This window comes from Squalius cephalus (assembly GCF_949319135.1).
Source record: "Squalius cephalus genome assembly, chromosome: 5".
NCBI classification, from domain to species: Eukaryota; Metazoa; Chordata; class Actinopteri; order Cypriniformes; family Leuciscidae; genus Squalius; species Squalius cephalus.
Window position 1 is genome coordinate 26,431,701 of NC_137126.1, and position 14,336 is coordinate 26,446,036.

At 36.7% G+C, this 14,336-nt stretch overlaps 1 protein-coding gene across 4 annotated transcripts in view; it reads left to right on the top strand.

Annotated features, from left to right (window-relative positions):
* wdfy3 (WD repeat and FYVE domain containing 3) overlaps positions 1–12,235 on the top strand; it is a 76,889-nt gene extending 64,654 nt beyond the window's left edge. For all 4 annotated transcript variants that reach the window (XM_079870398.1, XM_079870396.1, XM_079870397.1 and 1 more), the window contains 21 exons: positions 92–240; positions 1,044–1,164; positions 1,274–1,359; positions 2,479–2,559; positions 2,654–2,708; positions 2,792–2,911; positions 3,077–3,194; positions 3,277–3,383; positions 4,059–4,212; positions 4,319–4,410; positions 4,599–4,811; positions 5,136–5,283; positions 6,433–6,587; positions 7,364–7,522; positions 7,691–7,870; positions 8,494–8,676; positions 8,775–8,865; positions 9,027–9,392; positions 9,759–9,870; positions 10,029–10,226; positions 10,356–12,235. In XM_079870398.1, coding sequence (XP_079726524.1) covers positions 92–240; positions 1,044–1,164; positions 1,274–1,359; positions 2,479–2,559; positions 2,654–2,708; positions 2,792–2,911; positions 3,077–3,194; positions 3,277–3,383; positions 4,059–4,212; positions 4,319–4,410; positions 4,599–4,811; positions 5,136–5,283; positions 6,433–6,587; positions 7,364–7,522; positions 7,691–7,870; positions 8,494–8,676; positions 8,775–8,865; positions 9,027–9,392; positions 9,759–9,870; positions 10,029–10,226; positions 10,356–10,476 — 3,009 coding nt within the window. In that variant the 3' untranslated portion in view covers positions 10,477–12,235. The remainder of the gene's footprint in view (positions 1–91; positions 241–1,043; positions 1,165–1,273; positions 1,360–2,478; positions 2,560–2,653; positions 2,709–2,791; positions 2,912–3,076; positions 3,195–3,276; positions 3,384–4,058; positions 4,213–4,318; positions 4,411–4,598; positions 4,812–5,135; positions 5,284–6,432; positions 6,588–7,363; positions 7,523–7,690; positions 7,871–8,493; positions 8,677–8,774; positions 8,866–9,026; positions 9,393–9,758; positions 9,871–10,028; positions 10,227–10,355) is intronic.
* The last annotated feature ends 2,101 nt before the right edge of the window (positions 12,236–14,336 follow it).

The following is a 14,336-nucleotide window of genomic DNA, read 5'->3' on the forward strand; positions in this document are numbered from 1 at the left end:
AGTCAGGTTGTTATTTTACTTCATGTGTAATTTGGATTGATTGATATGAATGGTACTGAGAATGTGTTTCCTGTCAAATTTGTTCTGATAGATCCAGCACATGTACCGCTGTGCTCGGGTTCAGGGTCTGGACACCAGTGAAGGACTGCTCTTATTTGGGAAAGAGCATTTTTATGTGATCGACGGCTTCACTATGACTGTCACCAGAGAGATTAGAGACATTGAGACACTCCCGGCAAAGTAAGAGTTTTTATGTTTGGTTTTCTGCTCTTAGCTAATTACAAAAACTCACTTGTAGCTGATAATCTGGTCAAATTCAATATTCTTTCCTACTGGCCCAAAATGCAGATTTATATTCTTTCCTACTGGCCCAAAATGCAGATTTTCTGTTTATTACTATTTTTTTTATATACATATATATATATATATATATATATATATATGTATGTATGTGAAGAGTTCAGATGCAAAAGCCTCTAAGTGCCATCTGAAATTTTCTTCTAGAATGATCATTTTTATAAAGCTTGTATATTTAAGTTAAGTAATTTCACTTAAATGACAATTAATAGGTAATTTGCATTGCCATTTAAGTGAAATTATTGAACTTAAATATACAAGCTTGATAAAAATGATCATTCTAGAAGAAATTTTCAGATGGCACTTAGAGGCTTTTGCATCTGAACTCTTCATATATTATTTTTTACACTTTTCTTGCTTCTCAGATATTTTCTGACATAGTCTCTAATAATCTAGTGCAGTTTTTCTCAACCTTTATGACTGGCCCCCATTGTCCAACATAACATTCCCACATAGGATAATATATTTGAGTATTCCTGCTGTAATTATGACAAAGCAAAAAAAAAAAAAAAAGAACTATCCTGCGATTCATTCTGTCATTACAATTCTGTTATCATGTTTATATTCATTTTATGTAATTATTTATTAATATTAGTCATTCTGTGGGCCCTTTGGAGCTTTGCTGAGGCACCCAGGTTGAGAACCATTGCTTTAGTGTTTGCACTTTGTTTTTGTGACATTTGCAGTATGCATGAGCCTATCATTCCCCGAGGGGCCCGGCAGAGCAAGAGTCAGCTGAAACGAAGCTGCAGCATCTTTGCTTACGAAGACATCAGAGAGGTGCACAAACGTCGCTACCTGCTTCAGGTATGCAGATGAACCATTTGGCTTAATTCGTTGCTTGAACCCAGATAACATTGGACAGCTTTCATGTTAAGGCTGATAATGAAGTTACATTATGCTGTCTTCCTCACAGCCCATGGCAGTAGAAGTGTTTTCCGGGGATGGAAGAAATTATTTGTTGGCTTTTCAAAAAGGAGTCCGGAACAAAGTGTATCAGAGGTATTGAAAACACTCATGCCTCTTAAGGCAGCAGCCCACTTGCCGACAGCTCTATTTTAGATGTGGATGTCACAGGTTTTGATCATATTAGATTAAATCTTATCTGGTCCAGTCAGATGTTGTCACACTCGGCTGTTAAGAATAGAAAGGTGTGACAAACTAAATGTCTTCCACAGGCATTTCTCTCAGATTCCCTGTCACACACTGCAGCTTCCCATTTTGGCAGCAATTCATTGTGAAATTTGACTTTATTAGAACAGGTGCACTGCACATTCATAAACAACTGTAATAGACTACATTAAGATGCTATTCATGAAGTGATTTTACCCAGTAATTGTGTTTGTCTTTTTGTCCTTTCGAGACTTGATTTAAAAAAATTAGAGAAATGCATACTACCTTTCCAAACTTTGGGGTTGATAATATATTTGACTTTTTTTTTTAAAACACATCTCTCATGCTCACAGAGGCATCATTTATTTGATCACAAATACAATACAATAATATACAATACATTTTTTCAATTTAAAATAATTTTCTATTTTAATAGATTTTAAAATATAATTTATCCATTTAATGGCAAAGCTGAATTTTCAGCAACATTACTTTAGTCTTCAGTGTCACATGATCCTTCAAAAATTGTAAGTTGAAAACAGTTGTGCTGCTTATTATTTTTATGGAAACTTGTAAAAAAAATAGATATTATTTTCTATTGATAAATATACAGTTCAAATGAACGGCGTTTATTTGAAACAGAAATCTTATATAACATTGTAAATGTCTTTATAAACGTCTGTCAATATTTTTCAATTTAATATATCCTTAAGGAATAAAAGTATTACTCTCTTTTTAAAAAACTTTGAAACGGTAGTGTATTTCAGTGGGAAATTCTATAAACTGACTGTTCTGCCTTCATTATCTTTTTTTATTAGTCGTTTAATTGTAGGAGAACTTCAGAAAAAAGCTTGGTTACACTGTCACCACTGATTTCAATCAGCAATTGCGCTTTGTGGCTTTGAGTTTTCTAAAGCATACAATTTAAAATCAGCTAGTGGAACGCAGGCATTAGCATAACATATTTCCAAACTTTCAAGGCGGTTAAAGCCAAATCTTGTTTTCTAGGTTCCTGGCAGTTGTTCCCTCACTAGCCGACAGCTCAGAATCTGTCTCTGGGCAACGTCCCAACACTAGTGTGGAACAAGGGTAAGTTACCATCATATTATAAGATTATGAAGTGTATTTAGAGTTTATTTAACAAATAAACATTTATATATGTGTGTGTTTGTGTTGTTCATAGGTCTGGTCTTCTTAGTACGCTGGTCGGAGAGAAGTCAGTGACCCAAAGATGGGAGGTGCGGTATCTTCACATTAAAATGTTTTGTCTGTTTATTTTGTTTTTGCAGTGTTGCTCATGAAAGACACTCTTTATTTGCAGAGAGGAGAAATTAGTAATTTCCAATACCTTATGCATCTCAACACATTGGCCGGCAGGTCATACAATGACCTGATGCAGTATCCAGTCTTTCCATGGATCCTGGCAGACTTTGATTCTGAGGTATAAACATGTCCTTGATTATTCCTTGTAATAAATGCAGGGAGCCACACTGTTTGCAGTACATTTACATTCTGTTGGAGCATTAGTACCAGTTTTGTGTTTTTCCTTCTGCAGTCTGAGCTTAAATCTTCCTCAGCTAGTTAAAGATGTCTAATTATTTCACAGGAACTGGACCTCAACAATCCAAAGACATTCCGAAACTTATCCAAACCAATGGGAGCACAGACAGATGACAGACTGATCCAGTACAAGAAAAGATTCAAAGACTGGGAGGATCCTAATGGTGAGTCAAAGACCCCTGCTAATGATCTGTGAGTTGTGTTGATTATGCAAACTTTTTTAAACATGTTTTTGTTTCTTCACAGGCGAGACTCCGGCGTATCATTACGGCACCCATTACTCCTCTGCAATGATCGTGGCCTCATATCTGGTCAGAATGGAGCCGTTCACACAGATCTTTCTCAGGCTTCAGGTTCGTCCTTGCATTCTTCTCTTTACTTTGTGTTTTAGTTATTCTTGTTGGGAGTCTTTTTCACCAACTGTGGGGCAAAGATGGAAAAAAATGTAACCTACTAAAGAAACCTTTTTTTTTTTTGAGGCTATATTGGGGACAGGACTTGAACAGGACAGTCTTGCCATTCTTCTACACCCATTGTTATGCAGGTGGAAATAGATTTTGTAATAAATGTTTCTAAATAAAGCCTCCACATAGCATAGACTGTCTCCACAATAAACATAGCATCCGCTGCACTTACAAATATTTACAGTGTTTTTTCCCATCCAAAGTTTATAAGCATTAATAAAGATATTCTTTTGTTTCTGACAGGATGTTGTTATTAGACATATTAGCATCCACACTATATTAGCATAGCATCTGCACCAATGGATGAAAACATTCTGGTTATTATAAGTTATGTCGCCTGCTCCTTTAATTGCTAAATCGCTTTAAAGTCAAGTGGATTATGATTGGCTGTCAATGTTTTTATTGTTCGTCAGCAGGAAACAATCTTTCTGATAGTGATTCCAATGATATCGTTCCTCTGTGTCGTTATTGTTATAGTTGTGATGTGGACTTTTAGAGTTGATTCAGATTGTACATGAGAAGTTAAAGCTTTTGGCTACATGCTAGTTTCATTTGTGTTTTTAGGGAGGACATTTTGATCTTGCCGACCGAATGTTTCACAGTATACGAGAGGCTTGGCTCTCTGCTTCCAAACACAACATGGCTGATGTGAAGGAACTCATACCGGAGTTCTTCTACCTTCCTGAGTTTCTGCTCAACTCCAACAACTTCGACCTGGGTGAGGACAAGCTGAACAACTAGCCTCATCTCTACCCTAAATACAGTCTCTCTCTCTTTTATTTTTCTACAAGTATGTTATTTAATTTGGTTAATCTTTCCTAAAGGGAGTAAACAGAATGGCATTAGGCTTGGAGACGTTCTTCTGCCTCCGTGGGCAAAAGGAGACCCGAGAGAGTTCATTAGGGTTCACAGAGAGGTAATACATTGACCCTGATGGAGCCTGTGGTCAGAAAGAGGCTCTGTGTGTCATTGTTTCATCCGCTCCTAATACAGATGTTTAATACTGTTCTCCTAATCCCACGTTTAACCTAAATGTCAGAGAATAACTGAAGGCCATCTCCAGAAACAGGTTCGTAACCTCAGGGTTTGTGTGTGTTTTTTCAGGCTTTGGAGTGTGACTATGTCAGCTCCCATCTGCATGAATGGATCGACTTGATCTTTGGTTACAAGCAGCAGGGTCCTCCAGCGGTGGAGGCAGTGAATGTCTTCCACCACCTCTTCTATGAGGGCCAGGTGGACATCTACAACATTAATGACCCACTTAAAGAAACCGCTACCATTGGATTCATCAACAACTTCGGCCAGATCCCAAAACAGGTTTGCGATTTAATTTTTGAAACTGTCATGTCATGGTGGTTATTCTGCTAGGACACCTGTGCAAACTTGACTTCATACATCTGGTAAAAATCACAGTGACACCATTTGGTTAAAAGTCATGGAAAGGAAAGTTTGTTCTGAAAAAAGCTCTATCCTCATTTGTTTGCCAATGCCTTTTGGTTTGATATTCTGTGTTAATGTAATTAAATTCATACATTATGTGTGACTTAGGTGTCCATGTTCCTTTTGGTACCACTGTACAGTACATCTTTGTTTTTGATTTATTCGGCATCAAGTTTAACCTCTGTTTTTCTATTAATGTAGCTGTTTAAGAAGCCTCATCCTCCAAAGCGGGTGCGCAGCAAGTCAAACGGAGAGGTGCCTGGTGTGCCTGTTTCAATCAACTCCACCTTAGACAAGATTTTCTTCCATCATCTGGACAACTTGCGCCCCTCACTCACTCCTGTCAAAGGTGATGCATATTGGATAGAGGTGTACAGTAGGGATGTAACGATACACTCATGTCACGATTTGTATCGAATCAAATCGCGATACTGAACTCACGATATGATACTATTGCTTTGAATAATCATACTACTAAAAATAAATGTGTTGTGATTTAAATGATGTTTGCGCTTTAACTTTGAGGAGTGCCGTTCTGGCAGCACATATTTGCGCTTCAGATAAATGCAATCAATCACGGTTCTAATCGCAAGAAAGCATGTCAAAATGACTATTCCTGTAAATGATTAGTTCATCCAAAAATTTCAATTCTGCATTTACTCACTTTCATGTTGTTTTCGCGCGTCACTCAAAAATTTGAATGTCGGTGTTTACTACAGTATGCGCATCGTTGTAAATCTATTCAGCATATAGCCATCGTGTCTCTTCAGAAGACTTGGATTTGGATTAGACTGCTCGATTGATTATTTTGACCATGCCTTTATGACATTTTAAGTTTTAGATTTTAAATGGAGGGACAGAAATCTCTCGGGTTTTATAAAAATCTCTTCATTCGTTTGGAAGTCTTATAGGTTTTAAATTACATGAGGGTGAGTAAATGATGACAATTCTAATTTTTGGGTGAATAATACCTTATAAATACAGTAAGCTGAGTCTTGGATAAAATTAACTCTATATTGTGAATCTTATCGTTTACATCAACGATACATATCGTCGCATTTTTATAACAAAATAACAGTATAACCTCGATATAACAATGTAACGTTACACCTCTAGTGTACAGTAGCATTACATCCTCTGTGATGATCAATCAAAAGTCCAAAACAGCCCACGTTTTGAATCGCATACCATTTTATTGTCGTTATTACTAATTTTATATTCTATACATTTTGTATTAATAAATAAATTTAAATACATATATATATATGTGTGTGTATATATATATATATATATATATATATATATATATATATATATATATATATATATATATATATATATATATATATACTGTATATGTGTCAACTATTTAATTTAATAACTATTCATATATTAAATGTGATTTTTATTTGTTAAAACTTGTGTTTTCAGAAACAGTTCTGGCCATGCAGTGATGAGCATTTAAATGAGCTCTGTGTGTGTCATTTGTGTCGTACAGAGCTGAAAGAGCCAGTGGGTCAGATCGTGTGCACTGACAAGGGCATTCTGGCTGTTGAGCAGAACAAGGTGTTGGTTCCTCCTGCCTGGAATAAAACCTTCGCCTGGGGCTACGCGGACCTCAGCTGCCGCCTCTCCAACTATGAGTCTGACAAGGTCATTTGCTACATACAAGTTCTTCTGTTTACTTGCAGTGCTTTCAGCAGCTGTTGTGAATGGCTGTCAGATCCTAAAATGCATTTGGGGCCAAGAGCTTTGCATATTCATAAAATATGTCTTACAAAAATGTTAGGTTTACTTTTATAGTAACTACAGTTGAAAAGTTTGGGGTCGATTTTTTGAAAGAAGTGTCTTATGCTCACCAAGCCTACATTTATTTGATTGAAAATATAGTAAAAACTGTAATATTGAAATATTCAGTGTCACATGATCCTTCAGAAATCATTCTAATATGCTTATTTGGTGCTAAGAAACATTTATCATAAATTATCAATGTTGATTCTTTGAAACTGATTCTTTGATGGATAGATAATTTAAAAAATAGCATTTATTTGATTTTTTTTTTTTTACATTATAAATGTTAAATTATAAATAGTTTATTTGTCACTTACTGACCCTAGACTTGGTAGAGTGCATATTTTCTGTATTTTGCTGAGTAGCAGCATTTATAAACAGAGTTTCTTTGAGTTATATTGACATTTTTTGCAGTATTTTCTTTCTATCTTTATCTTCTCAAATAATTTCTGTAGAGATATACAATGTTGCTGTGGGAAACATTCTTCTCAGATGATTTGCATTTCACTAGCTGTGTAGTAGTGCCCACTAGTTGTAGTGTTTGGTTACACTTGCTTGTGGTGTTGGTTTACTCTATATAGTGTGTATAGTTTTCAGGCTTAGTTGTCTAATGTTCGTGTGTTGCGTTCGTCTCATAGGCTGGGATAGTATATGAGTGTCTGTCTGAGTGGGGACAGATCTTGTGTTCTATCTGCCCCAATCCCAAACTGGTCATTACTGGAGGATTCAGCACAGCCATCTGTGTTTGGGAGACCGGGACCTCCAAAGAGAAAGCCAAGACCCTCACACTCAAACAGGTAACTGTTATTAGCACATGATAGCTTTTGTTTTGTATTTGATTTAATGCTGCTTGCTTGTCTGATTCATTTTACTCCAAATAATATATTTAAGTTTTCTTTTAGACTCATTTGCTAAACCTACTTATATTTTGTATGTTGATTTAATATATGCATGTATGTTTCCAGGCTCTTCTGGGCCACACAGATGCAGTTACATGTCTCACAGCGTCATCAGCTTACCACATTGTCGTGAGTGGCTCTCGGGACCGTACATGCATCATTTGGGACCTGAATAAGCTGTCTTTCGTCACCCAGTTAAGGGGTCATCGGGCTCCGGTCTCGGCACTCTGCATCAACGAGCTTACTGTGAGCCCACAATAATGCTTTCTGAAAAGTCACAAATATTGTTTAAACTACATTTAAAATCCTTTTAGTTTAAACATTTAATAAGCACATACAGAAAACTATGGAAAAATATATAGTTTTTTATGGGTTATTGGGACATTTATTACTAAATCATATTATTAATAATAATAATCATAATAAAACAATTCATATAAAATATAATAATGTATTATCAGTATTGCTATTTTTTTATCATTGGCTGATACAGAATTAAAAATGTATTACCAACTTATTATTTTATGGTATGAAGTTCATTTGATGTAGTCATCAAACTCTCAGAAGCTGTAATGCATTAAAAATGTGCTTCCCTTTGAAAAATTCCTGAAAATGAATCTATTTGTGAGATTAACTAATATATATGAACATAACTATTAACTAGAAAAGTATGGAAAAAAATATTTGCATTTTTATAGTTTATTGCCTGAATATGAATTAATTTCTAATTAATAAGATAAATGCTGTTTACGTTATTTAAAAAGAGAGAGAGAGAGAGAGAGAGATTCCTGATTTAGTTTCTTGCTTTTTATGATGCCTCACAACTAACTGAAGTATTCTGTGATTTGGTTATGACTCTGTGGGTGTAGGGTGATATAGTGTCCTGTGCTGGCACCTACATCCATGTGTGGAGCATTAATGGAAGCCCAATCGCCAGCACCAACACCTTCACCGGCCGCAGCCAACAAATCCTCTGCTGCTGCGTCTCAGAGATGAACGAGTGGGACACACAGAATGTTATCGTTACAGGACACTCAGATGGTGTTGTCAGGGTAACAGCCTTCACCTGAATTTACATTATATCTTTCCATTCTGTCTGTTTAAAAGTGTTCAACAGATACAGTTCTTGACAAGTGACTTTATGTTGTAGTTCTGGAGAACCGAATTTCTGCAAGTCCCAGAAACCCCTGCTCCAGACCCTGTAGAGCCCCCCGAGGTGCCAGACTGCTGTGGAGAGATTGGTAAAACGTCCCCCACATGTTATTTGTGCTGTGATATTGCAAAGTATTAGATCAAATAAATAATAAATACTATTGATTAACTTTGCTATAAACAGTTTTAGCCTGCCTTATGCATTATAGGCTTTTATTAGATCTTTTCACATTAAATCTTGTTCCTCCAGAGGGTCGTGACGCTCCAGACGATGACACCAGTGAGTCTGAGGGAGAGGAAGCCAGCCTCAGTCTGGTCCCCAAGCCTCGAACCTCAAACAGCCAGCCCAGCAGTACCGTCCACAGACCCAAGCCTCGCAACGGAGCCTCCTGGTCGGTGGACAGTGGCTCTGACGACTCCCGCCGCTGGTCGGACACGCTCAGCATTGACGAGAAAGACGGCTTTGTTTTTGTAAACTACTCAGAGGACCAGATTAGACCAGGAATTCCCTCGCAGCCACATTCCCAACCGCACTCAGCACCCTCTCATGGGCCCGTGCCACAGCCTCTTCAGCCCAGTAATATGGAGGCTCGGTCCTACAACAAACTCAAACCAGGTGCAGTAGATTAAAACCAGCCGTTTCATGTGATGACTTTTAAAAATAATTAAATATAAATGTAATTTATTTCTAATTAAATACTCATTTAATATATTTAATTCTAATTTAATACTGTTTTACTACAAATTATGTTATTGACATAACAATTTACATGAAAAGACCAAAGCGAGATCAGTAGATCCTTGAATGTAATCAAAATGCATTGAAATGAATAGATTTCAGAAGTGTGGCTATTTACTCAGTTAAGCATTAGCATCGTCATACAAGTGCTGTTCTCTTGTGTTGGAGGATTTTTATGATAGTGGGTTTTTTTTATGTGACCAAACGGCATGTTCTTTACTGTTTACTTTGTCTCCTGAACAGGCTACAGATGGGAGAGACAGCTGGAGTTCCGGAGCAAACTCACCATGCACACAGCGTTTGACCGCAAGGACAACACTCATCCTGCGGAAATCACCTCGCTTGCCATTTCGAAGTAGGTGCTCTGTGTTTGTGCTGGAATGCGGATAAAAGAAAAACTGGTTTCTACTGTGTTTCTCATGTGATTTAACATTGGTGTTTGCTCAGAGGGCATCAAATGAATTGTTTCTTGACAAGATAACGGTTGATGACAAGCTGTTCTTGTGTACTCAGAGACCACAGTAAGATCCTGGTAGGCGACGGCCGTGGCCGTGTGTTCAGCTGGTCTGTCAGTGATCAACCAGGACGCTCCACTGCAGATCACTGGGTGAAGGACGAACAGGTGGACAGCTGCTCCGGATGCACAGTGCGTTTCTCCCTCACTGAAAGACGCCACCACTGCAGAAACTGTGGCCAGGTGTTCTGCCAGAAGTAAGAGATTACTTCTATCATATATATGTTTTTGTTAAATCTGTAAAATGTCTTGATAATTAGAAATGACTATAATTTCAGTGACTAAATCATTTTCAGTGTTTCACAATTTGTTGCTCGTTCCCTCAGGTGCAGTCGCTTTCAGTCAGAGATCAAGCGGCTGAAAATCTCCTCTCCTGTGCGTGTGTGTCAGAACTGTTACTACAACCTGCAGCATGAGCGGTGCTCTGAAGAAAGCCCGAGAAACTAGATCACCCTCACCCCGCGTCACATGCCCAAAACACACAGCCACCCTCAAAAAACCCACAACACCGCTCCCTGTGCAAAATCCCATTGGTAAATCACTGACGTAGACCAAAATGGGATCACTAATGCTCATAATTTCATATATTGCAGAAGTGTCAACATTAAAGAGACGATTGTTAGTTTACTTTTCCATTCATGCATTTTCTTTTGCAGTTTGCTCCGTCATCTCATTGGCATCATCCACCAAGTCAGCAATGTTTAGATTTTAGAAAAAGCAATGCGTATAAAACGCTTCCTGATGAAACGAGATGACATTTGTTTATATTGTAAATACTTACAATGGCATTTTTAACTTGAAACAGTGAAACAAAGGTCATTATTAAGAGATAAAAGAAGAAATGAAAACAACACATTGCTTGTAATATAGTATTACAGTATGTTAAAAATCACTCTTGGCTTTAAAGGAACAAAAATGTGAGTGTGTGAGTGTGTGTGTGTGTGTGTGTGTGTGTGTAGTCAATGTCACAAGTCACAGCATCCCAGCGGGAATAAAATTGGGGACTATGAATGTTGATAAATGTTTGTGGGTTGACATTACTAGCTTGTCTAGTTATGCAAATGCTTAATTATTATGTTTGTTTTATATGTTCTGTTGAAGTGTTGCCCACAGTATCAGCCAGTTGCCATAGACAGAGTTCTTCAGTTTAAATTTTGTTGCCAAACTGCCTTGATTTGTAATTACTATTATATATTTTAACAGTAGGTCAGTGAAAGTATGTAAATGTTGAATTGAGATCAAAGACTGATGATTTTGACCACTGTAAATCATTTTTAATGACAGGATTCATTCAACCTTTAAATGATTCCACTACCTTTTTATATACGTTTTAAAGACAGAAAAACATGTTTCTGAAGTGTCAAGAGTTAATACTCATTTCATATTGGATGTTTTACTGTGGGACTTTTCTGACAGTCCTTAATGCAATTCTTTATCTGTTATTCCTAACTAATATGAATTTTCATTTGACTCTAGCTTTGTTTTTTTACTTTTTCACCGTCTCACTATTCTTATTCTTAAAATCTCAATTTTAACCGTTTGCGATGTTGCACCAGTTTAAACGTCTGTAGATTATGAAAGCAATAGTTACTGATGATTTTACTCCACATACATTTGAGGAAAGACTAGCTTGAAAGTAATCATGTGTAAAGAAAAAGGGATTGAACACTTTTTGATGGACTGGAAGCCTACTTTCTCTGTACCTTAGGCAAGACTATGAAATAGAAAGTATGTTTCATCTCTTTTTTTTTTTTTTTTTGCTCTTCTTTTGATACTGTGGGCAATACCTATCAAAATTGCTGCTTTGATTAATAGAGAGAATATCTTTCTCTTTCTTCCTTTAAACTGTCCGTCACTTACAACTTTAAAAGATGAAAAATTTGTTACATTTTCAGTTTTATGTATGATTTCTGTACAACCTAATATGCACTCATTATAGTTGAATTATTCTGTATTAATGTACTGTAATTCAGTGTGCAATCATAACATCACAAAGCTGTTGGGATTTTGCTGTCGACAAGCAGCTCAAAGATCAAACGGCTATATCAATCTGAAATTATTTTTGCACCTTGACGTGTAGAGACATGGAGTAATTGTTTTATCAGATGCATTTTTATGTTGTGGGCTATTATTTGAAAGAGTGCATTTCTTTACAGTGAGATTAACTGTACAAAGTATTTATGCAATTATAAGGTTTTCTTATGAATTTTTGTTTTGTTTGTAATTTTTCAGCAAGTTTGGTTACTTGTTGCATGTCTAACACAGCTGACTTTCTGTGTCAGTGTATTGTACATGTTTTGGCAATGTTTTTTTTTTTTCTTTCTTTGGCTCATTTTTATGGCATTATCTAACGAGTCAATCCTGAAGGTTTTGTGTACAGTTTTAGGCGGATATACAGAGAACATGTCCCATGACTCTGGAATGACTTTTATATTCTATGTGTATGGATGTTGAAGACTGATCTCAGAACTGATGAAATACACACGGATTGTCCCTGTTTGGTGGTCTTGTGATAGACTGCATTACTACAGTATCTAGTGTGCAAAACTGTGGTAGCTGAATGTTCATTGTATATTTGTGTTGAAAAACAATTATATGAAACCCCCGCCCCCCATAAAAAAACCCTTATACCTGTTATTATGACGCAATACATATGGTACTCATACTTTTTAATTTAATTTCAATTAAATACTTGCTGTTTATCACCACCAATGTCCTCAAATGAGTTTTTCCATATTAACTTCCAGTGTAGTGAATGAATATAAAATCTAGGAGGCCAAAAACTTCATTATGAATAGGAAGACTTTAGAAAATGTCTAAAAATATAGGACAAATGTGATTTCACACTTTTTAAATTGAACAAATTTGATAAAAGCGGTTTAATCGAGACAGCATTCATTGTGCTCATGTTAGCCTTGATCGCTAACAGCTACAACAAAGCCCGGTATTAAGTCTCTGGTGAAAACACTGAGGTGTTTGATCACTGCTTTCCGGGAACACTGCTGAATGCTCATTTGTCTGAGACACGATCCATTCCATGGAACATGAATGTTTAAATGTGGGTGTCCAGTAAATCACTTTACTGAGAAAGCAAGGAAGTGACAGACAGTATTGCAATCTGAGTGATGTGCCAATACCACACATCTGTTTGTTTGCTATGGCACTTTATAATATCCTTTATTACTACAGAGATAAAAATACAAAGTAATTCATTTACATATGTTCTAAAATATAAAACCGCATAGTGCCATTTCTATTTGAACACAAATTAATGAAAGTAACCCGCAAATTGCTGTGCCTTGTGTATTACACCATTGATCTATGGAGACAAGTACATCTCTTTTATAGATCAGTGGTGTGGTATACTGTTATGATTCACTGCTCTGAGACTTTATGAGCGATCCAAGGGCAGCATTTATTAGGACAATCCATAATAGTAGTCAAAAACAAGCAATAATCCAAACTAGACAGGATCCAAGGAAACAGGCAGAGAACATGAAACGCTGGAAATGCAGTTATAACACTAACAAGGATCTGCATCGAAAGCAAACGAGAAAACAGCTTAAATACGCAAACACAAACAAGCTAATGATCCACAGGTGGGACAAATCAATTGTTAATGAGTCTGGGCAATGGTTTATGGGTAATGTAGTTCATAACGGGAGCTCAAAAGAGACGAGAGGAGTGACCTCTGGTGGAGATCATAGGCACTCCAGCTGGCGGATGTACAGTAACATACACAAACTCATGTTGGTTGACATTGTAACAACTATAGCAAAGTTTTGATGACTTGGCAGTAAACAAGAAACATGAATGCCACAAATTTAACCTGATTGCTGTTCACTTTAAATATTTTTTTTTTTTAAAAAGTAAAAATAATAGCCAGAGACACATTATCTTCTGGCACTGCATGAACATCTAAGCCTATATTCAGGTTCTGTACACACTAGAAAGATTAAATGAGAATTCGGTTGTCACTGTTGATTGAAGTCAGTTGTAGGATATGGATTTCACTCATAACTCTATGTGTATACAGTAAAGGTGATGATACACAGGGCAACTTTTTGAGCAATCTTGCCGAGCGATTGTTGCTTGGGCACTTTCCCATTGAAAATGTGCAATAAATTTCTGTCTGGATAATTTAGATCAGTCGTGGGCCCTGTGTCTCATCTGGTTGCCCGTTGACGGCAACATTGCTCAAAAAGTTGCCCTGTGTATCATCACCTTTACTGTATATACATAGAGTTCAATTATGTAGGCTATATACCATCACCTTAAAAGTGTGACAACCATAGTCACTGTAGCAG